This window comes from Budorcas taxicolor, chromosome 14 (assembly GCF_023091745.1).
Source record: "Budorcas taxicolor isolate Tak-1 chromosome 14, Takin1.1, whole genome shotgun sequence".
Taxonomy (NCBI): domain Eukaryota; kingdom Metazoa; phylum Chordata; class Mammalia; order Artiodactyla; family Bovidae; genus Budorcas; species Budorcas taxicolor.
In genome coordinates this window covers 32,902,496-32,926,277 of record NC_068923.1, presented here as the reverse complement: position 1 = coordinate 32,926,277, position 23,782 = coordinate 32,902,496, and the positions used below count along the sequence as shown (strand labels likewise).

General features: G+C 46.4%; 1 protein-coding gene across 1 annotated transcript in view; it reads left to right on the top strand.

Moving 5' to 3' along the window:
* Positions 1–23,782, top strand: part of PRKDC (protein kinase, DNA-activated, catalytic subunit) — a 133,134-nt gene that overhangs the window by 52,447 nt on the left and 56,905 nt on the right. Inside the window, exons 38-49 of the mRNA XM_052651856.1 lie at positions 1,480–1,665; positions 2,035–2,139; positions 2,884–3,051; positions 5,018–5,145; positions 13,355–13,562; positions 17,267–17,445; positions 18,854–19,022; positions 19,259–19,324; positions 20,295–20,367; positions 21,350–21,498; positions 22,347–22,484; positions 22,683–22,802. Coding sequence (XP_052507816.1) covers positions 1,480–1,665; positions 2,035–2,139; positions 2,884–3,051; positions 5,018–5,145; positions 13,355–13,562; positions 17,267–17,445; positions 18,854–19,022; positions 19,259–19,324; positions 20,295–20,367; positions 21,350–21,498; positions 22,347–22,484; positions 22,683–22,802 — 1,689 coding nt within the window. The remainder of the gene's footprint in view (positions 1–1,479; positions 1,666–2,034; positions 2,140–2,883; positions 3,052–5,017; positions 5,146–13,354; positions 13,563–17,266; positions 17,446–18,853; positions 19,023–19,258; positions 19,325–20,294; positions 20,368–21,349; positions 21,499–22,346; positions 22,485–22,682; positions 22,803–23,782) is intronic.

The window sequence follows — 23,782 nt, the reverse complement described above, 5'->3', positions numbered from 1 at the left end:
TGTAGTTGACTTTGGTCTGCTAAACTTAATTTTGAACTTGAAGTTGGTTGGTAGACCATCAAAAATTGTTAACTGTTGCAATGGCCATTCTAGGGCCATTCTAGAGGCATAATTTCCTGCTGAGTTAGTGAGCTGTTATTGCAAGGAGACTTTACAGCTGGGGCCCGAGTCAGCAGGTTGTTAACTATGTGAGAGTCAAGAGCAGGTGTTTCCGATGCGCCTGGTCTCCATGGGGTCTGTGTCCTGTGCGCCTCTCCCTGGAAAGCTGCTGGGGCAAGTTCTGCACCAAGACGGTGTTGCAGCAGGGACTGATGAGGACATGGGTCTGGGAAGTGGACAGTCTCCAGGGAGGGCACTGACCCCCATGCGAGCCCCGGGAGGCACCCCCACCCCCTGATGGTGCACAGCCTCCCTCCTCCCCCGCAACGTGTTTGATGACAGCAGTGACGGTCATGAGAAAGGCTCAGAAGGGAGACACACTGGGGCGCTGTCCCTCTGCCCGGTGAGAGTCCACGTGCAGCCTCTGTGCGTGTGGATCCCTCCCACGGACCGCGGCGCTAGAGTGCATTTCCTCGTCAAGGGTACCTGCGCCATTCAAACCGTGTTGTTCATGAGTCAGATATTAAATTCATGGCCATCAGTGTTGCCAAGGAAGGAGACTCCCTGTGGCTGGCTCATCTGTGAGTGGTTTCATGGCAGCAGGGATGTTGATTCATGGATCTCAGTGGACTTAGGAGAGTGCTGTTGGGAAGGTGATTGGACGGGAATACATGGACGTGTGTCCCTGTGTGTGTGCCTGTGTCCCTGTGTGCATGTTCCTGTGTGTGCATGTGTCTATGTGTGTGCATGTGTCTGTGGGTATATCTCTGTGTCCCTGTGTCCCTGTGTGGATGTTCCTGTGTGTGCATGTGCCTGTGTGTGTGTGTGCTCTGTGGGTGTATCTCTGTCTGCCTGTGTCCCTGTGTGCATGTGCCTATGTGTGTGTGTGCTCCTGTGGGTGTATCTCTGTGTGCCTGTGTCCCTGTGTGGATGTTCCTGTGTGTGCATGTGCCTATGTGTGTGTGTGCTTTGTGGGTGTATCTCTGTGTGCCTGTGTCCCTGTGTGCATGTGCCTATGTGTGTGTGTGCTCTGTGTGTATATCTCTGTGTGCCTGTGTCCCTGTGTGTGTGCACATGAACACTGTGGTAATGGTGACTGCAGGAGCTGACTTCCCCTCTCATGGAGAATGCCCCCACTAAGAAGACAGTAGGGGTATAAGCCTGATTTAGTCATGGGGCTGGAGACCACTCTGGGCCTTTGTAAGAAAACTCACATGTTAAGTCACATGTGAACTTCAGATTTGAGGAGCTGTGAGGTACATGGTTCTTCTAGAAATAGCGTATTCATTTTCCAGGAAGAGCTTTGAATGACAGTAAATTCTGTTGCCCATCTGTCGGCCTGGATGCTAAGTTTCCCTTTCTTTGCCCACACTGTTCTAGGTGAGCGCTGTCCTGAATGGTCTGTTGGATCAGAGCTTCCGGGACCGAGCCAGCCAGAGGCACCAAGGCCTGAAACTGGTCAGCACTGTCCTGCAGAGCTGGGGGTGCTGCAGCCCATGGTGGGCCGGGGACGCCACCCCTGACAGCAAAACTGCGGTGCTCACCTTACTGGCAAAAATTCTGCAGGTATTTTCAGAGAGCTTGAAAATGTAATTGTGTCCATTGCTTGTGTCTTTGAAAGTTTGATGGAGGTTTCTTGAAAAGCTCATTAGTTTGACTGATTTCCGATTCACTTACATCCTATGTTTTTCTGTTTTTTTTTACTGTATTGTCGTTTATTCTCATTGTTTCTTCTTATACTTTATCTTCTCAGTGTGCCCTTATGTGCATTGTCTGAAGGATAGTTTTAAAATATTTCCGAACAGAAATTGTTGACATCCTTTTGAAGCCCAAGAACAAATTTATAGATCATTTCTGAAATTTGAAAAGTAGAAAATGTAGTATAGGAAATTGGAGGCACAATGTAGAGATCTGAGTTTATTTTCCCTCTGTTAGATTGATTCATCGGTGTCCTTTAATACAAGTCACAGTGCCTTCCCGGAAGTTTTTACAACATTTGTGAGTCTACTTGGTGATCCAAAATTGGATCTACATTTAAAGGTAAGAGATTAAAAAGATTTTTTTCAGATTATGGTCTCCATTTGTTTCCTGTTTTATATTTTTGTGTATTTGTGATATTTTCTGTTTTTTCTTTAAATTTTATTTTATGGAAAATTTCAGGCTTTCTCAAAAGCAGAGGGAGCACTGGTTTTTGTAGCCATCAGTCATCTTTCTACTAATTAAGAATCTAAAACATCTCAGTAACTTGGGTCCAGAACTTCATAGACTGTAATTTTAGAGTCCTGTAACAGATTTTACTCCAGTAAAGTGTAACCTCATGAAAGTGTCTCACTCCTGGATCAGAAGGATGTTTCTCTGGGATTTTCTGCTTCATGTGCTTAGTCAGGTCTCACATTTCTCAGCATGAGGGAACTGATGTCCTTCCCAGGGAGGAAGGCCCTGCCTGGAATCTCCAGGGCCCTGGTGGAGAAGAGTCAGCTCTGCATTCACCCTGTAGGCTCTCCACAATGGTCTTTCCTCAGTGACTTGGGCAGCAGGTTCCTAGTAGTGGTTCTGCTTGTAGGAGGAGAAATCACACAGACACATGCTGCCCTGTCCCATGCTCTCGGGTGGCCCTGACTTGGCCACCAAGACGAGAGTGGAAGCCTGGATGCAGGGCACATCCCACTGTGGGCTTGGTGTCCTGCAGTGGTCATTGAACCTCCTGGCTCCATCTGTAGAGAACAGTCATTGCTCTTGTCCATGGGGCCTGCGGCTGGTCTCACGCTTGTGCTTGCTCTGCAGGGCCAGGCCGTGGCACTGCTCCCCTTCTTCTCCAGCCTCACGGGCGACCGTCTGCAGGAGCTCAGACACATTCTTGAGAAGCTCATCGTCTCTCATTTCCCCATGAGGTCTGGAGAGTTTCCCCCGGGGACTCTACGCTACAGTAACTATGTGGATTGTATGAAAAAGGTTAGTTCTCAGTAGTAGCAACCAAAGGTAAAACACTGCTCGTTTCCTATTAACATTTCTTAGAGAGAAGTAAGTGAAATATTGAGAGAATGTTCTCGTTTTAAGGATTCTGTTGAATTCATTTTGAAAGCTGGGTGTCTGTGGAGGCAGAAGTGTTATCTGAATCCTTTGTAACTAATTGTTCCTCAGACTTCCCTGGTGGCTCATACGGTAAAAGCGTCTGCCTATAATGCGGGAGCCCTGGGTTCGATCCCTGGGTTGGGAAGATCCCCTGGAGAAGGAAATGGCAACCCACTCCAGTACGCTTGCCTTGAAAATCCCATGGACGGAGGAGCCTGGTAGGCTACAGTCTGTGGGGTCACAAAGAGTCGGACATGACTGAACGACTTCTCTTTCTTTTCCACTATAAAAATTGTAAGGTATTTTATGTATATAAATATTGTGCAATATTTTATGCATGATGTGTAATTTTTAAAGGATAATACCTAAAAAAGCTTCAAAACAGAATATTACATATTTGGTACAGCTTCTGAAGTTTGAGTAGTGGTTGAGAAGCATCCATATAACCATCTCCCGTATTCAGCTGTTAACTTTCTGTCACACTTGCTTTGTGTGTGTGCATGAGGGGTGGGTGTGTGTGTGTCTGGCTGAAGCCTTTACGAGCTAGCTGCACACGTCCTGGAGCTTCGCCCCTGGGTGCGCCAGCCGTGCGTCCTGAGCGGGAGGTGCCGTGCTGACGCCAGGTGCAGGGAGGCCCACACTGCTCTCAGACCCTCTGCTCTGCCGTCTGTGGCCTCACTTCCTCGTGTTTGGCTGGATGTTCCAAATCAGGATCTAATTAACAGTTGCTTTGAATTGTCATGTCTCTGGTGTCTTTACGTCTGTAACTGCTTCCCCTTCATCCCTTTTGTTTCTCTGTGATGTTGGGATTTGGAAGAAAGCAGAGCCTGTTCTTAGAGGCTGACCCCGTTTGTCTGATTTGTTCCTTGAGGTGCTTTTTTGTTTCCCTCACCCTCTGCATTTTCTCTAAACTAGAATTCAGGCTGCAGGCATGGCCATGATATTCAGGCTCACCTTTCTGGCAACAGCCCCACCCCAGTAGGCCTTGTGAGCGACCTCACATCTGCTGGCTGGTCGCAGTGATTGCCGCCTCACTGCTCTGTTGGACAGTGTGTTCTTTCTGCAATTTGGAAGTCATCAGTGGGTAGCAGCACCATTGCGCCAGTACCATCTGTGTTTCCTGCTCCACAATCTGCCAGCAACTTGTTATTGAGTCCACAAAGGTTCTGAGTAGGTCTATAGTACCTTTCTCTTAGTGTAAGTTCAAGGGCACATAATCATGGAACGTTTGAAGAAAGCTTCTGGTCTAAAAAAGATGTAAAACAACAGGAACCGAGAGGGAACAGAGTCAACAAGTCAAGATAACATCAAAGAGACTGTTCTGAGTAACTTCAGAGACTAGAGATGGTGTCATGTTGAGAAAGAACAAGTGAGAGCTCTTGGAAATTAATTACATGAGGGCAGAATTAAAAAACCTTCACCAAATGGCAGATGAGATTGCAGCTGTCTCCTGAAGCGTAGAGAGAGCAGAGGGACATGGAGGTGGAAGGTGGGACATGAGGTGAGAACGCTGGACCCTCAGCCTGAAGTGTGTGCTATGTGGTGAGGCTGGTGTGAGGGGACACTCACACCCAGGGGCTGGAGCCCAGGAGCGGCATCATGGAGGGGAAGTGAGGACCCTAAACATGGTCAGAGGGAAACTATCTGTGAAACTCTGAGGGAATCAAAACTCAAGTATTTTGTGAACATTATATGCCAGGCATTCACTGTAGCCACAAAAATGACCTATGTTGGCATTTGTTAATCTTTGTGAAACTGTTATAATTTTCTTTTTTATTTGAACTGTCAAAAATCAGTCCAACACAGTTATCATCATCATCACCATTGGTGTGTGTTTCTTTCCTAGTTTCTGGATGCATTGGAGTTATCCCAGAGTCCTATGTTGATGGAGTTGATGACAGAAATTCTGTGTCGGGAACAGCAGCATGTTCTGGAAGACTTATTTCAGTCTACTTTCAGGAAGATTGCCAGAAAGTAAGTCACTTCTAGTTTGTGATCCCAGGAATCATAAATGTTTTATTTCTGTGGGAGATTATTATTGCTGTGCAGAAAATAGTGAGTGCCTTATATCAGTAGATGTAGGTAAATTTTTACAAAATCCAACACTCATTTATTCATTTATGATAAAAGTGGCAAAAGGTCATCTAAGAAAAACCAACAGCCAACAAAATATAGTGAAAGGCTGAATGTTTTCTTCCTGAGTTTGGGAACAAGTTAAGGATGTCTGTTCTTTTCTACTTGATGTAGTACTGGAGGTTCCAGCCATTGCAATCAGACAAGCAAAAGAAATAAAAGACAGTCAACGTGGAAAGAAAGAAGTAGAACTGTATTTTCTCACAGATGGCCCAAGGTAGAAAATCCTGAAGATCACAAGAAACTATTAGAACAAATAGACAGTTATAGAAAATTTATCACATACAGGATCAGTATTCACAAACCAATGGTATTTCTATATATGAACAGAGAACATTTGACACTATAGTTAGAAATGTAATTCCATTGACAATAGCGCAGAAAAGAATAAAACAGATGGGAATAAATCTAACAAAAGAAGTTCAAGACTAGTACACCGAAAATTACAGTCTGCTGGTTACTGCTGCTGCTGCTGCTAAACCACTTCAGTCGTGTCCGACTCTCTGTGACCCCATAGACGGCAGCCCACCAGGCTCCCCTGTCCCTGGGATTCTCCAGGCAGGAACACTGGAGTGGGTGGCCATTTCCTTTTCCAATGCATGAAAGTGAAAAGTGAAGTCAGTCAGTTGTGTCCGACTCTTAGTGACCCCACGGACTGCAGCCTACCAGGCTCCTCCATCCATGGGATTTTCCAGGCAAGAGTACTGGAGTGGGGTGCCATTGCCTTCTCTGATCTATTGGTTAAGGAAGTTAAAAAATGAAAGATCTAAATAAGTGGAGTGATATTTCATGTGCATGAATTGCAAGATACAATGTTGTTAACATGGTTATTTCTATCTGCATTGGTAGCTTTCATGCAGTCCATATCAGAATTCCAACAAGTCTTATTTTTTTGTGTATATGAATTGTCTAGGGGTTTCTAATATTTTATGGAAGTGCAAAATACCCCTTAACAGCCAAAATAATTTTGATAGAGAGAGATAAAATTGGAGGATTTTTCACACCCCAATTTTAAAACTTACTCCAATACTACAATTGTCTCTGTAATTTTTTTCATTTTTAGAGCTTTTAAGACAAAACAGAAGTAAGTGTCAGTCCATTGCCATAACTTTTCTTTCTGATGTTCCTGCTATCCTGTCCGTGGCCAGTGGGTCCCCGGTAGCTAGTTAGTTCCTCAGTGTTTGGGCAGCTCTCCACTGGTCTCTGATTGTCTTTCAGATGCTCTCTGGCTCCGCGGATTGTCTCAGGCTCACCTGCACCTGAATCACACCATTTCCCCAGAGGGTCCGTGAAACGGTGTCTAGAGACCACAGTCTGGGTCCTAGGTGAACTTGGTGCAGCTAGGTTGCAGTGCTACTTTCAGTTCACACCTAAGGAACAGTTTGTTTAAGGAAAAGAAAAATACTCTGATCTTTCTCTTTCAATCTTAACATTATGAGTTCTTTATTATTTAACTTTTTTTATTATTTTTTCCCCTTACATTGTAGATCTTTGTTTTTTCTGTTGAGTATTGAGTTAAATAACATTCCATCATTACATAATTGTTTTATCCTATAATACACAGAAATTATCGTCAAGAATAACTAAGAATAATCATAACTGGATGAAGTTAACATTTTAAATTTTATTTATAATTTACTTACAGAGTATTCTCTGAGGATATAGTCACACTTTGTGTTCACTTGAGTATTTTTCAGTGTGTGGTTATTACACCACTTCATTAGGTATACTTTAGTTAATTTTCAGATCTTACAAGTTATTTTCTTTTCATTTAATTTTGTTTTTGAACACATGAAATACATACATGCATTGAACACTGAAAGTAAGTAATGTGCTGTGTTCCGGAACCTCCTTCCATCTTGGTCCCTCTTCTGTCATCTTATGCTCCTTTACCTTTTTTTCTACTTCTTGTTTTCTACAGACACTCCACATCAGCTATAGAGATCTCTGCTTTCCTTTTTTTTTTTTTTTTAAAAAAAAAGCAATTGTGTAATTATTCACGGTGTGGAAGTAGTATGTGGATGCAGTCCCTGCTGCTGGGCTCTGTGTCAGCCTTTTGCTGTTGAGAGTAGTAGCTCAGTGACTAGAGCAGTAACAGCGCAGTGACCAGAGGAGCAACAGCCCAGTGACTAGAGTAATGGCACAGTGACTAGAGGAGTAATGGCACAACGACCAGAGGAGTGACTGGAGTAATGGTACAGTGACTAGAGTAATGGCTCAGTGACTAGAGGAGTAATAGCGCAGTGACCAGAGGAGCAATAGCCCAGTGACTAGAGTAATGGCACAGTGACTAGAGTAATAGCGCAGTGACTAGAGGAGTAATAGCACAACGACCAGAGTGACCGGAGTAATCGCACAGTGACTAGAGTAATGGCTCAGTGACTAGAGGAGTAATAGCCCAGTGACTAGAGTAGTAGCACAGTGACCAGAGTAATAGCTCAGTGACTAGAGTAATAGCCCAGCGACTAGAGTAATAGCACAGTGACTAGAGTAATAGCCCAGCGACTAGAGGAGTAGCCCAGTGACTAGAGTAAGAGCTCAGTGACTAGAGTAATAGTGCAGTGACTAGAGGAGTAATAGCACAATGACCAGAGGAGTGACCGGAGTAATGGCACAGTGACTAGAGTAATGGCACAGTGACTAGAGGAGTAATAGCACAACGACCAGAGGAGCAATAGCCCAGTGACTAGAGTAATAGCCCAGTGACTAGAGTAATAGCACAGTGACTAGAGTAATGGCTCAGTGACTAGAGTAATGGCTCAGTGACCAGAGGAGCAATAGCCCAGTGACTAGAGTAGTAGCACAGTGACCAGAGTAATAGCACAGTGACTAGAGTAATAGCGCAGTGAATAGAGGAGTAGCCCAGTGACTAGAGAAATAGCGCAGTGACTAGAGGAGTAGCACAGTGACTAGAGTAATAGCTCAGTGACTAGAGGAGTAATAGCACAATGACCAGAGTGACTAGAGTAATGGCACAGTGACTAGAGTAATAGCTCAGTGACTAGAGTAGTAGCACAGTGACTAGAGTAATGGCTCAGTGACTAGAGGAGTAATAGTGCAGCGACCAGAGGAGCAATAGCCCAGTGACTAGAGTAGTAGCCCAGTGACTAGAGGGGTAGCCCAGTGACTAGAGTAATAGCGCAGTGACCAGAGGAGCAATAGCCCAGTGACTAGAGTAATAGTGCTGTGACCAGAGGAGCAATAGCCCAGTGACTAGAGCAATAGCTCAGTGACTAGAGTAATGGCACAGTGACTAGAGTAATAGCGCAGTGACTAGAGGAGTAATAGCACAACGACCAGAGTGACCGGAGTAATCGCACAGTGACTAGAGTAATGGCTCAGTGACTAGAGGAGTAATAGCCCAGTGACTAGAGTAGTAGCACAGTGACCAGAGTAATAGCTCAGTGACTAGAGTAATAGCCCAGCGACTAGAGGAGTAGCCCAGTGACTAGAGTAAGAGCTCAGTGACTAGAGTAATAGTGCAGTGACTAGAGTAATAGTGCAGTGACTAGAGGAGTAATAGCACAATGACCAGAGGAGTGACCGGAGTAATGGCACAGTGACTAGAGTAATGGCACAGTGACTAGAGGAGTAATAGCACAACGACCAGAGGAGCAATAGCCCAGTGACTAGAGTAATAGCCCAGTGACTAGAGTAATAGCACAGTGACTAGAGTAATGGCTCAGTGACTAGAGTAATGGCTCAGTGACCAGAGGAGCAATAGCCCAGTGACTAGAGTAGTAGCACAGTGACCAGAGTAATAGCACAGTGACTAGAGTAATAGTGCAGTGAATAGAGGAGTAGCCCAGTGACTAGAGAAATAGCGCAGTGACTAGAGGAGTAGCACAGTGACTAGAGTAATAGCTCAGTGACTAGAGGAGTAATAGCACAATGACCAGAGTGACTAGAGTAATGGCACAGTGACTAGAGTAATAGCTCAGTGACTAGAGTAGTAGCACAGTGACTAGAGTAATGGCTCAGTGACTAGAGGAGTAATAGTGCAGCGACCAGAGGAGCAATAGCCCAGTGACTAGAGTAGTAGCCCAGTGACTAGAGGGGTAGCCCAGTGACTAGAGTAATAGCGCAGTGACCAGAGGAGCAATAGCCCAGTGACTAGAGTAATAGTGCTGTGACCAGAGGAGCAATAGCCCAGTGACTAGAGCAATAGCTCAGTGACTAGAGTAATGGCACAGTGACTAGAGTAATAGCGCAGTGACTAGAGGAGTAATAGCACAACGACCAGAGGAGTGACCGGAGTAATCGCACAGTGACTAGAGTAATGGCTCAGTGACTAGAGGAGTAATAGCCCAGTGACTAGAGTAGTAGCACAGTGACCAGAGTAATAGCTCAGTGACTAGAGTAATAGCCCAGCGACTAGAGTAATAGCACAGTGACTAGAGTAATAGCACAGTGACTAGAGGAGTAGCCCAGTGACTAGAGTAAGAGCTCAGTGACTAGAGTAATAGTGCAGTGACTAGAGGAGTAATAGCACAATGACCAGAGGAGTGACCGGAGTAATGGCACAGTGACTAGAGTAATGGCACAGTGACTAGAGGAGTAATAGCACAACGACCAGAGGAGTGACCGGAGTAATGGCACAGTGACTAGAGTAATGGCACAGTGACTAGAGTAATGGCACAGTGACTAGAGGAGTAATAGCACAACGACCAGAGGAGCAATAGCCCAGTGACTAGAGTAATAGCCCAGTGACTAGAGTAATCGCACAGTGACTACAGTAATGGCTCAGTGACCAGAGGAGCAATAGCCCAGTGACTAGAGTAATAGCTCAGTGACTAGAGGAGTAATAGCACAATGACCAGAGTGACTAGAGTAATGGCACAGTGACTAGAGTAATAGCTCAGTGACTAGAGTAGTAGCACAGTGACTAGAGTAATGGCTCAGTGACTAGAGCAGTAATAGTGCAGCGACCAGAGGAGCAATAGCCCAGTGACTAGAGGGGTAGCCCAGTGACTAGAGGGGTAGCCCAGTGACTAGAGTAATAGTGCAGTGACCAGAGGAGCAATAGCCCAGTGACTAGAGTAATAGAACAGTGACTAGAGTAGTAGCACAGTGACCAGAGTAATAGCCCAGTGACTAGAGTAATAGCCCAGTGACTAGAGTAGTAGCACAGTGACCAGAGTAATAGCCCAGTGACTAGAGTAATAGCCCAGTGACTAGAGTAATAGCGCAGTGACTAGAGTAATAGTGCAGTGACCAGAGGAGCAATAGCTCAGTGACTAGAGTAATAGCACAGTGACTAGAGTAATAGCACAGTGACCAGAGTAATAGTTCAGTGACTAGAGTAATAGCGCAGCGACCAGAGGAGCAATAGTCCAGCGACTAGAGTAGTAGCACAGTGACCAGAGTAATAGCTCAAAGACTAGAGTAATAGCCCAGTGACTAGAGGAGTAGCCCAGTGACTAGAGTAATAGCCTAGTGACTAGAGTAATAGCCCAGTGACTAGAGTAATAGCGCAGTGACTAGAGTAATAGTGCAGTGACCAGAGGAGCAATAGCCCAGTGACTAGAGTAATACCACAGTGACCAGAGTAATAGCACAGTGACCAGAGTAATAGTTCAGTGACTAGAGTAATAGCACAGCGACCAGAGGAGCAATAGTCCAGCGACTAGAGTAGTAGCACAGTGACCAGAGTAATAGCTCAAAGACTAGAGTAATAGCCCAGTGACTAGAGTAATAGCCCAGTGACTAGAGGAGTAGCCCAGTGACTAGAGTAATAGCGCAGTGACTAGAGTAATAGCCTAGTGACTAGAGTAATAGCCCAGTGACTAGAGTAATAGTGCAGTGACCAGAGGAGCAATAGCCCAGTGACTAGAGTAATAGCTCAGTGACTAGAGTAATAGCACAGTGACCAGAGTAATAGCTCAGCGACCAGAGGAGCAATAGCCCAGTGATTAGAGTAATAGCTCAGTGACTAGAGTAATAGCACAGTGACCAGAGTAACAGTTCAGTGACTAGAGTAATAGCGCAGCGACCAGAGGAGCAATAGTCCAGCGACTAGAGTAGTAGCACAGTGACCAGAGTAATAGCTCAAAGACTAGAGTAATAGCCCAGTGACTAGAGGAGTAGCCCAGTGACTAGAGTAATAGCGCAGTGACTAGAGTAATAGCCCAGTGACTAGAGTAATAGCACAGTGACCAGAGTAATAGTTCAGTGACTAGAGTAATAGCACAGCGACCAGAGGAGCAATAGTCCAGCGACTAGAGTAGTAGCACAGTGACCAGAGTAATAGCTCAGACTAGAGTAATAGCCCAGTGACTAGAGGAGTAGCCCAGTGACTAGAGGAGTAGCCCAGTGACTAGAGTAATAGCACAGTGACTAGAGTAATAGCCCAGTGACTAGAGTAATAGTGCAGTGACCAGAGGAGCAATAGCCCAGTGACTAGAGTAATAGCTCAGTGACTAGAGGAGTAATAGCACAGCGACCAGAGGAGCAATAGCCCAGTGACTAGAGTAATAGCCCAGTGACTAGAGTAATAGCACAGTGACTAGAGTAATAGTTCAGTGACTAGAGTAATAGCACAGCGACCAGAGGAGCAATAGTCCAGCGACTAGAGTAGTAGCACAGTGACCAGAGTAATAGCTCAAAGACTAGAGTAATAGCCCAGTGACTAGAGGAGTAGCCCAGTGACTAGAGGAGTAGCCCAGTGACTAGAGTAATAGCACAGTGACTAGAGTAATAGCCTAGTGACTAGAGTAATAGCCCAGTGACTAGAGTAATAGTGCAGTGACCAGAGGAGCAATAGCCCAGTGACTAGAGTAATAGCTCAGTGACTAGAGGAGTAATAGCACAGCGACCAGAGGAGCAATAGCCCAGCGACTAGAGTAATAGCACAGTGACCAGAGTAATAGTTCAGTGACTAGAGTAATAGCGCAGTGACTAGAGGAGTAGCGCAGTGACTAGAGGAGTAGCGCAGTGACTAGAGTAATAGCGCAGTGACCAGAGGAGCAATAGCACAGTGACTAGAGTAATAGCACAGCAACCAGAGGAGCAATAGCCCAGCGACTAGCCCTGGGCCTGCGCTGTTGTGTGTTGCCAGTGCAGCTTTGCAGTGGATCCCTAAGTGTGAGAGCAAAGGTAAATGGATCTTTAATTGTGCTAGCTGTCATCACGTCCCCTTTGGGGGGATGTGTTATTTGTATTCCTTTTGGCAATGTATGTATCATCACAGTTTTGTCAACAGAGTATACTGACAAACATGTGGATTTTTTCCAGTGATAACAGGTGAGAAAGAATCTCTCAGTGTCAGTCTAATGTGTCTCTTTTGTTATGAGTGACGTGGAACATGTCTTCATAGTGAATGCTCATTTCCATTGACTTTTCAGTAAACTGTGTGGTGGCCATTCTTGCTCTTTTCCCCTTCCTCCTTCTTCCTTTAGCAGGATAGTCCTGGAGAATTTAGGTCTGGGACAGAGTCTGGACTCACACTGCAGAGCTCTTATAGGTCCAATCGTGTTCTGCAACCTCAATTTTTTGTGACTGAATTACCTTCAAGTCCAGTATTTTGTCTCATATCTAACTTCTGAGCATCAGGATTTTAGAACTGGGAAAGATTTTAATGGTCATTCAGTTGTAACCTCTTATTTTTATAGGCAGGGAAAGTCTATCCTTAACTTAAAGATTTATAGACTGAATTGTTTAGGCAGTCATTCATAGACCATGTTTCCCTGATGGCTGAGTCTCTACCTGGAAAGTACAATGGTGGGTCCTTGGTTCATGAGTTTCAGGGTCTGGGACACGTGATGGTCTTCAGCCTGGGGCTCTTCAAAGCCTTGGAGGTGTCCTCTGAACTGGACCGAACTTGAAAATAAATGAAAATATCCTTTTTCCTAGGCCTAAAAAGGCACGAAGGTTTCTGGGGATGAGTAAGATCACATGGCTTATGTGCATATGGTTCTTGTATTTCACAGTTTTATATACATAATCTTTAGTTTCTAATTCATAATCATTAGCATTTACTTGTAGCATACTGGGCCCTCGTGGAGTATTCGTTTAAAGCTGGCACGTGCATGTAATTTTCCTTTGTTCTTAGGAGTTCATGTGCCACGCAGTTGGGCCTTTTGGAAAGCGTGTACCGGAAGTTCAGCAGGGACGACCTACTTCCTAGTGCCACCCGCCAGGCGATAGTGGACCGGGCCCTCCTCACTCTGCTGCAGCACTGTGGCCTGGGGGCGCTGAGGGACTTCTTCAGCAGAACTGTGGTGGAGGCTATCGATGTGTTGAAGTCCAGATTTACAAAGGTATCATAGTCTGTTACTAAGTTGAATGTTAGTAAGAGACAACAGCCCTGCTTGGTCAGGGTCACTAGAAACTGCCATGTATTCAGCCTGGGTGTCAGCAACTCAAGCGTCCCCTCCGTGCTCTGATCTCAGCCTTTGAGCACGTGGCGTCTGCGTTAGTCTCCGGAGACGTCTGTAACAAATGACTGGGAGTGTGGCTTAGACCCACAGGGCTTTCTGTCTCATAGTTCTGAGATCAGAAGTAGAAATCCGCTTCCTGGGGCTGTACTTGCTCTAGAGGCTCCAAGGAGAACACGTTTCCACCAGCCTCTGGGCCCAGCATCCCTCAGCTCATGGCCATGGTGCTCCTCCCTCCGAGTCTTGGTCACTTGACCTCTCCCCCCCTCCTCTTCCTCTTCTTTTTTAAAAAAATCCACTATTTTTCTTTTTTTTAAATTGATATATAGTTGATTTACAGTGTTGTGTTCATTTCAGGTATACAGCAAAGTGTTTGTTATATTAAGTTGGTGCAAATGTAATTGTAGTTTTGGGCTGTGAATTTTAAAACATAACTAGGCTCAAACACATCTTTATTAATCAAAGTAGGAACCATTACAGTCATTCACTGTTGTTGCATAGAATAAGAGAAGATGACTCTTCAAAACAACCAAGCTTTTTCACCTTTCTAGTTTGCTTCACATACTGAACAACCATAGAGTGGTTGACAATGAGTTCTTTGACAACTTCTCGTGTAGTTTTAAGAGGATCAGCTTCAGTGATAGTTCTCAATTGGTTGTTGTCAACATCTGATGTCTGGGTACTTCACTGCTTATCTGCAAGGCTCTCATCTCCTTTGCAGAACTTCTTGAACCATCACCTCACTGTACATTCATTAGCAGTTTCTGGGCCAAATGCGTTGTTGATGTTGTAAGTTGTCTCCTCTGCTTTATGACTCATTTTGAACTTGAATAAGAAAAATTGCTCGAGTTTGCTTTTTGCCTAGCATCATTTCCATAGTCTAAAATTAATATAAATTACACAGCTATAAGTCATTAGCAAAAATCTTAATGAGAAATGTGCATTAAAATGATGTAATGATATATAACATAACCAAATTAAGAATGTATTCCAATATCAAACGGCAGAGTTCAACAGTGCAAAACCCAATTACTTTTGCACCAACCTAGTACATATATGTGTGTCTATTCTTTATTTGATTCTTTCCCATTAGAGGTTATTACAAGATACGGAGTATAGTTCCTGTGCTATACAATGGGTCTTTGTTTATCTGTTTTATGTATAGTTATGTGTGTGTTAATCCCAAACTTCTAATTTGTCTCCTTCCCCTCCTCACCCTTTAGTAACCAGAAGTCTGTTCTCTGTCTTTGAATCTATTTCTATTTTCTAAGTTGACTGTCTCATAGTTAAGATTCCACTTATTAATGATACTATATGATATTTGTCTTTGTGTGACTTACTTCCCTTAGTATGATAATCTGTAGGTCCGTCCATGTTGCTGTAAATGGCATTATTTCATTCTATTTTATGGCCAAGTAATATTCTATCGTATTGATGTATGTACCACCTCTTTATCCATTCCTCTGTCAGTGAACACTTGGGTTGCTTCTGGCCTCCTCCTTTCTGTGTAGTGTCTCTCTCTGCCTCTCTCCTGTAAACAGGAGTGCATTTAGGACCCTCTTGGATAATCTCAGAATTCTTCGGTTCATTTCATCTGTCTCATTCCTTCTCTCATGCGAGGTGACAGGCCCAGGTTCCAGGCACTGGAGCATGGATGTCTTTCCAGGTCTTTAATTCAGCCTCACACAGTCCACCTGTGCCAAGCGTTTCTACTTGCAAAATACGTTTATCTCATTCCAGGTCGAAACCCATTACAGCATCAACTGCTATGTCCAAAAGCTCACCTAAAGATTGTTAGCAGCAAGTCCCAGACCTCATCATCTAAATCGGTATGGGTGGGGTTCTCAGAATGGTGCATTCTGAGGCTACACCCTCTCCGTTTGTGGACCTGTGAAGCTAGAAAACACATTATTTGCTTCCAAAATACAGTGGTAGGACAGGCATAGGACCATCGTTATAGACATTCCTATTCCAAACAGAGACAGTGGAAGGAAGGAGTTTGTTTTCCAAAGCAGTTTGAAAATTCAGCCGGGCAAACCCATTAGGTTTCAAGACCTGAGAACAGTGCTCTGTGGCCTGGCGCTTATGCTCTGGGCCAAAGACTCCGTCCCCGGAGTCATCTCCTTTTTCCTTGAAGGTTAGCATTTGTTTTCAGCTGAGCAGTTTTGTCTGTTTCTTGCCTGTAGCATTTGGGGAATACAGCATCCTTTTTTTCATTTTATCTTGTCTCCTTCCCTTTCAGTTCAAACTGGTCTGAGCTTTTCAGAAACCTTCTGTCCGTCTCCTGCCCATCTTGGAGATTCCTGCCACGGCCCCTCCCTGGTCCTGGGTCTTGCGGTGGTGGTGGTGGGGCAGTGGGGCAGGCTGAGGACAGCCGTGAGCACAGGCTTCTTTCCCTGGCTGCCCCTGTGGTCTTCTCCAATCGACTTCCCTCACCGTGGATCTCCTCATGGCAGCGTCTTCTACAAGCTGGATGGGCTGAGAATTTCCCACATCATCAAGTTCTGGTTCTTTTTGCTTAACAGTTCTGTCTAATTTCTCACCCTCACATTTTCTTATGAGCAGCAAAGAAGAAGCCAGGCTTATCTCCAACAAATTTACTTAGAAATCCTTTCAGCTCCATATTCAAGGGCACAGCCTACATTATCTGCTTTCTGCACAACCTCTGAACATTCTTCAGCTAAGCTTTCTCCCACCATATAGCACGGATCCTCTTTCCTCCAGTTTCTAAAAACTGTTACCTACTTCATTCTGAGACCTCACCACCAATTTCTTTTAACGTCCATATTTCTACCAAAAATAGGTTTGTGACGATGGCCATTCCCTGAGACAGCATTCATTGCTTTTCCTGCCACTGGCTTGCCCTCCACTTCCTTCTGAGTGCTCACCATCAGTGCCTTCAATGTTGACATTTCTTACAACAGTCTCTACAAGGCAATCTAGATGTTTTCTGTCATGCATGGTGAAATTTTTTTCCTCCTCTCTTCCCTGTTCAATTCCAAAGCCACTTACGTATTTTTTTCATTTTGAAATAGCCCCCCCCCACTCTTGGTACCCAAATATATATTAGTTTCCTTAACCTGCTGTAATAAATTACTATAAGCTCGGTGGCCTAAAACAACAGAAGTCTATTGTTTTGGAGGCCAGAAGTCCAGAATGCGTTTCGCTGAGCTGAAGTATTTGCTGCCACACATCAGTACTTACATTCATGCTTTAGTCCCTGGGCTGTTTCTTACTGAAGTGGTTTAACATCTTTGTTAAAATTATTTTCAATTTAAAAGGCATTGAGTATTGACAGACAGAGATTCACTCAGTCCTGTCCTACTCTTTGTGACCTCACAGACTGTATAGCCCCCCAGGCTCCTCTGTCCATTTAATTCTCCAGGCAAGAATACTGGAGTGGGTTGCCATTCCCGTCTGCACGGAATCTTCCCAACCCAGGGGTTGAACCGGGGTTTCCTGCATCACAGGCAGATTCTTTACTCTCTGGGCCACCAGGAAACATTGGGTATTAAAGTTGATTTATTCAATAAAATATTTTCCATGTTTGATAGGACCAAAGATAATCATTTGTTATATGTTTTTAGCTGAATGAATCTGCCTTTGACACTCAAATTACCAAGAAGATGGGATATTACAAGATGCTAGAGGTGATGTACTCTCGTCTTCCAAAAGATGATGTCCACTCCAAGGAATCTAAAATTAACCAGGTGTTCCACGGCTCGAGCGTCACAGAAGGAAATGAACTTACAAAGACATTGATTAAGTAAGATTTTCCTTAACTTTAGATTGTAGTTAATTTTTTTGGTGCATGTATTTTTACATATGTGTATGATATGAATACATACCTAAACACTGAATCTTAGTAGTTTTCCTGTGTGCAGGCTACTTGGTGGTGGTGATGCCTCTGTCCATGGGATTCTCCAGGCAGGAACACTTGAGTGGAGTGCTGTTTCCTTCTCCAGGGGATATTCCCAACCTAGGGATCAAACTTAGGTCTCCTGCATGGCATGGCAGGCAGATCCTTTCCCACTGAGCCACCAGGGAAGCCCCCACAGAGTACTTGGATGGAGCTAATGCAACATGTCATTGGGCAGCATGTTTTATCCAATACACATCGTCCATAAAGAGTATAGCTTTTTCCCTTACTGTTTCTCTACCGTTTCTTCTCCCTCAACAGCTCAGTATGTTTCCAGTGTATGATTTACAGTAAGGCAGGATTGAGTGTGTTTTATTTTCTCTCTCATTTGAAACTGAAGGCATGTTCAGCATTTCTAAGCAGTGGTTCTGTAAAGCATGGAATAGTCAGACGTGTCATCTCTGAAGCCAACTTTCTGTGTGGCTCTGTCTTAGTGCTGAACACAGATGTGTTGGGTCTTGCTCTACAGAGTCCCCTCCACCCCTGTGACCCCTCCTTATGTGTGCGCCTTGAGGGTGATGTCACCCCTAGGCATTGGCATCAATGAAGGTCTTGAGGAGCACATTTTTCCTTCTGAATCCAACCTCTGAGCACACCCCCCAGGGCTGGCGGGTTCGTGTTGCTGGTCTCCTGGAGCCAGCGGCCAGGAAACGTTGGGCTTGCCGGATGGAGCTGCACAGGCCTCCTGGTGACAAGTCTTGCTGCCCTGTGGTCACAGCGACCATCCATGTATTACTGGAACCTGATCGTTTGCTCCTCGGCCTGCAGCCCTGCAGAGGGACCCCGTCCCGCAGCTGGGGGTTTCCTGTAACTGGAGAGGGCATGGCAGGGCCAGGGGGGTGTGGTCCCCTGGCTGGGTCCAGTACACTTGTCCCATCAAGGGCTGGCCAGTGATCCCTTCCAACTGCAGGCTGTGTGGAGCAGCTGGGAGCAGTGTAGACAGAGGGGCAGCTGTGTTCTGATGGCAGTGTGCTCACAGGGCTGGCCGCTGTGGGCAGGGCCAAGACCGGGCTCCTGGGTGTGCTCGGCACCTCTGTCACCGCTGCCACCCACCCTCCATGCCCTCACACAGACCTTGGACTGTCATTCAGACCCAGCCTCTTGGAGCCCCTCCTGCTCCTCGGGCTGGGTCCCCCACCCCAGCTTCCTGTGCAGTACAGCCCAGGTGTGGGTGCGGGTGTGCAGGGCAGGTCCCGTGCTGTGGACTGGAGCCGATCTCCCCTGGAGGGACTGACCCCCACCTGGCTGCCCACAGGCTGTGCCACGATGCCTTCTCGGAGAACATGGCTGGGGAGGCCCAGCTGCTGGAGCGCCGGCGGCTGTACCACTGTGCCGCCTATACCTGTGCCGTTGCCCTTGTCCGCTGTGTCTTCACGGAGCTCAGGTTTTACCAGGGCTTCCTGTTCAGCGAGAAACCAGAGAAGGTAGGCCCCTCCAGACCGCTGGCTGTGCTGCCAGGGTCCCGCGGGGTGGGGTTGGGGGTGCTGCTGGGTCCCGCGGGGTGGGGTTGGGGGTGCTTCTGGGTCCTGCGGGGCAGGGAGGGGTGGGGTGGGGGGTCTCCCGGAGCTGGCCGCGGATGCAGACGGCAGGTGCTGCAGTGACATCAGCACCAGGCCTCTCCGCCGCTGGGGCATCGTCACAGGACTCTTTGCATTTACAGAACTTGCTCATTTTTGAAAATCTGATAGACCTGAAGCGCTGCTACACGTTTCCCATAGAAGTGGAGGTAAGTGAGGCTGGTCATGGTGTTTCCAACGTAAAACACTTACCAAGGCTTGTAGGGAAAAAGGTACATGGTGCTGAACACTAAATGCCCTCTACTCAAGTCCGCTGTGAACTATAAACACAGGCAGTTTCTTACAGTTCTACCTCAGGTATAATCTCAGGCAGCTGTAAAAGGTTGGCCCTGACTCACATTTTCCCTTAACTTGTAAAGGAGAGAAAATGCCAGTAAAAGGAGCTGTTTGCGTACATCCCCCAAATGGTCTTCTGAGTAAGCTCCTATGGTCAGTGAGTTGAGGTCTGCCCCGTGCAATGTTGGGCTCTGGTGGAGGCTCACCCAATCCTGGGCTCTGGGAGCAGGAGTAGGGTGATGGGGAGGACACTGTGGCCAAGAGGTAAGCTCAGTCTCTGCCGAGCTTAGCGGACGCTGGGGGTGCTGTAGCCTTTCACAGCCCAGGGCAGTGGACGGACAGAGCAAGTACGAGGGGAGGCTGGCATTCTGTCCCGCACCACTGACCTCCACCCTGTCCTAGCGTGGCTCAGTGGCTCAAAGTTCAGGTAAGTGGTTGCTCCCTGCCCTTGTGCCCTGTGCCCTTTTGGAATAAAGCTAGGACTGTTTTCTAGGCCTGTCTTCAGAGAACTAAGACATCACATAATCACACTAGTCTTTGGGGCACTCGGACTCTCTGTGTGTTACCTGTGAGTGTCTGGGAGCAGCTGGGAGCTTTGTGGTCTGTCGCAGCTGTGCAGTCGAGGGCCTGAGGCTCCTGGCCAGGCCTGAGGCTAGAGGAGTACCACCCGCCGAGTCCCAGAGCCAAAGGAGCACCAGTTCCCAGGCTTTTGGGGTCTGTCTCTGTGGGTGTTTTAATTTTGCTTAAAATGAGTAACAGTGATTTTTGTCAGATTGCTGCAGAAACAGAAACTATGTGACCCCGAGTCTAAAAAGTTTTAAATTGTCTGTTTTTGCCGAATAGGTTCCTATGGAAAGAAAGAAAAAGTACATTGAAATTAGGAGAGAAGCCAGGGAGGCGACAAATGAAGATTCAGGTAGGACACTTTCAAAATGATGAGGAAGATTCCGGTATATAGATAGTATTTTAAATACCCCAACCTTGAATTGGATTTGGAAATTTTTATTTTCAAGTGATAAATAGAATTGTACTTCGAAAGAAATGCAGTCAGTGAAAGCAGCACGGAAGCATCTCAGGGTCGCCAGAGGAGTTCAGATCTGGTTCACTTTCTTAACACATGCAAGATGGGTGTGCTGTTTGCTTTTGGATTCTGTTTGTGTGTTACTTAGACTCGTCTCCCTGCGTTTGCTGCAGTGTCCCCGAAGGCAGGGTCTTGGCCCCCAAGGTCAGCATTGGCCCACGATGCTTTGTGTAATGCCACCCTCTGAAGAGAGCTCTCCTGGCCTCTGTATTTACTACGTATTTGCCTGCGTCAAGTCTTAGTTGTGACGCTCAGGCTTAGTTGCTCCGTGGCATGTGGAATCTTTGTTCCCTTTGCAGGAATTGAACCCGTGTTCCCTGCCTTGGAATGCAGACTCTTAAACACTGGACCCTCAGGGAAGTCCCTAGCCTTCCTATTTGGAATCAACCCTCTGTCCTTCCGTGTGCTCCTGGTTTCAATTTTTGGCTTAATTTTTCTTTATGGCTTTTTCTTCCCCCACCCCTATTCAAGGATAAAATTTGAACCAGTTTTCTAAATTCCTTACAGACTTTGAATTAGTTATTTATCAGTAATACCTCTAGTCACATTTGTGTTAGGCTTTATGGGCAGAATGTGCATCATCAAAATTTTAAATGCAAGAAGTTCTGTTAGCATCATGTCCAAAAACTGGATCTAATTTGACTTAATGTCTTTGTTTTTGCTGAAGAGTAACTGCTCAGGGATTTCAGAGCACCTGGATGGTGGGTGAGGAGTACAGATTTAATGAAAGTATCCTAGATGCAGGAGTCACTTGAGCTTCGAGACACACGTGTCTTACTGACTTGAGTGACGGTAGCTCATCCTCTTTTTCCTTCAGGTGGCCCCCAATACATGTCTTCACTATCGTATCTGGCAGACAGCAGCCTGAGCGAGGAAATGAGTCAGTTCGATTTTTCAACTGGAGTCCAGAGCTATTCGTATGGGTCCCAAGATCCTCAGTCCAGCGCTGGTCATTTCCGGAGACGGGTGATTAACGAGTGTTGTTGGTGTTGGGAAGGAACGGGTGCCTCAGGATAGAGGGGCCCCAGCCTCTAGTCCAGGCACAGGGTCTAACGCCACCAGCACAGGGAGGAGGCAGTGGGGGGATGGTCACATTCCCGGCTCCTCCCGGGGTCAGAATTGATGTCAGAACCGTGTGTCTGCCATCAGCGATCCTGGCCCAAGCAGAGCCTCCCCCTTGGAGGGCGGGCCTCCGGGGAAGGAGTGTCTGGCAGCGGGGGCAGGCTGGGACTTTCACCTGTCCAGTATGTCCTCTCGGGGTTTCCTGGGCTGCTTTTTCCTGGAAGTGATCTGTGCTGGGACACGCCCAGATCTGTTGCTCCGCCCCCAGTGTGTGACACCTCAGTTCAGCATCCCATGTGTAAAATGATTATCCCTGCTCTTTCTTTCTTAAAAAGGATCAGGAATTTTTAAAATTCTATTATTGATTAAAATTTTGAAGCAGATTAAGTTCACAGAAGTCCTCAGTACTTTTCAAAGTACTGACAACACAATAGGAAACCACGTACCCTGTGATTATCCTTCAGTTGCTCTACTTTTCTACGTAAAGTGGCAGCTGAGCATTGTGGGGACTGTTGCTCTCAAGACGTGGAGTATTCTGGGGCCACCAGAACACGTCTGAAGAGACGTGTGTGTAGAGAGCAGCAGCTCTTCAGTGATGCCCCGACTTCGGTGTGGCCCCAGAGAGAGCTGGGCAGACGGGGGCGGGGGGACACTTCTGAGAACATGAGGAAGGTGTGAGGTCCCGACTGTGTGCACTGTGTGATGGAGCAGGCGGTCAGGTGCTTAACCCCGCATGGTCTCTCTCTCCCCAGGAGCGTCAGGACCCTGAGGGCCCAGGCGACGTGCTGGACCTGGACATGGACGAGCTCAGCCAGCATGAGTGCATGGCCCCCCTGGTGGCCCTGGTCCAGCACATGCAAAGACTTGAGGCTGCGCTGCCTGGAGAGGAGGTCTCTCTGCGCTTTCTGGTCTCACTCACCAAAGCTGACCGTGACTGACCATGTCCTGTTGAACGAGTATTTGACATCAAAGACTAAACTGAATTCCATCTCTAACACTCGTGATGTCTTGTCACTCATGTCCTGCTTTGTCACTGTTGTGTCATAATGCCACTTTCTCACTAAGTAATATTGAGTGTGTTATTTCAGGGTTCAATGCCAAGAAATCTTCCTCCTTGGATGAAATTTCTTCATGACAAACTGGGAAATCCATCAGTGTCATTAAATATCCGTCTTTTCTTAGCCAAGCTGGTTGTTAATACAGAAGAAGTAAGTTATTTATTTCTTTAAAAACTCTTTTCAATTATATGCATCTCCTTAGAGAAGCAAATGGCAGCCCACTCCAATATTCCTGCCTAGGAAATCCCATGAACAGAGGAGCCTGGTGGGCTACAATCCATGGGGCCTCAAAGAGTTGTATGTGACTTAGCAACTAAGCACAAGAGCGCATATGAATCTACTTTTAAAAAACCCACAATAAAGGAAGATGTTAAGGGTCACAGCATGGCTTTATTCCCTGAATAAATTCGCCAGCCTGTATTACTTGTTTAGCATGTGGGTCGGCAGCTAGCCTTCTTGGTTTAGAGTAACAGAGAACATGGTAAAGAGATTCCTGGTAACTGTGTGAAGAGTAGCTGACGTGTTTGCATCATGGGTCTGTTTATCTCTCGGTCATGCGTGGCCCTGTCAGGAGGGGCACTCGGACAGGTTTATGAGTGATCCTAGGCTGACCTGGGAGGGGCAGGGGGTTCACATGCAGCTCAGGAGGAGCGAGTGCCAGGAGGGGGCCTCCCGGGCAGCAACTCGCGAGGCCTCAAGGCCATCAAGTAGTGACAGGCCCTTCCTCAGAGTCATGCTTGACTTCTGGCTCCTGTGGCTCAGACAGCAGAAATGACCCTTTTGGCTCTGGAGCTGGAAGCCCGAGACCGGGATGTCAGCCAGTTGGCCCCGATGATGTGTGACCAGCTGCTGTGCACCTTGGCCATTTCTTGGCCTGTGGAAGGTCTTCTCTCGGCATCTGTCTCACATGTAAAAATTTCCCTTTTAATCCTTTTATCAAATAAAGACACTGTCACTGGTTAAGTCCCCCACTAATGACTCTTAACCTGATAATCTTCCAAGACCCTGTTTCTGAATCAGGTCACATTTACAGGTTCTGCGAGTTGGACCTCAGTGTCCTCTCGGGGCTCGCAGGTCAGCCATAGTACTTGGGATCATGTGACTTCCAGCTCATGTTCCTGTAGTGCTGG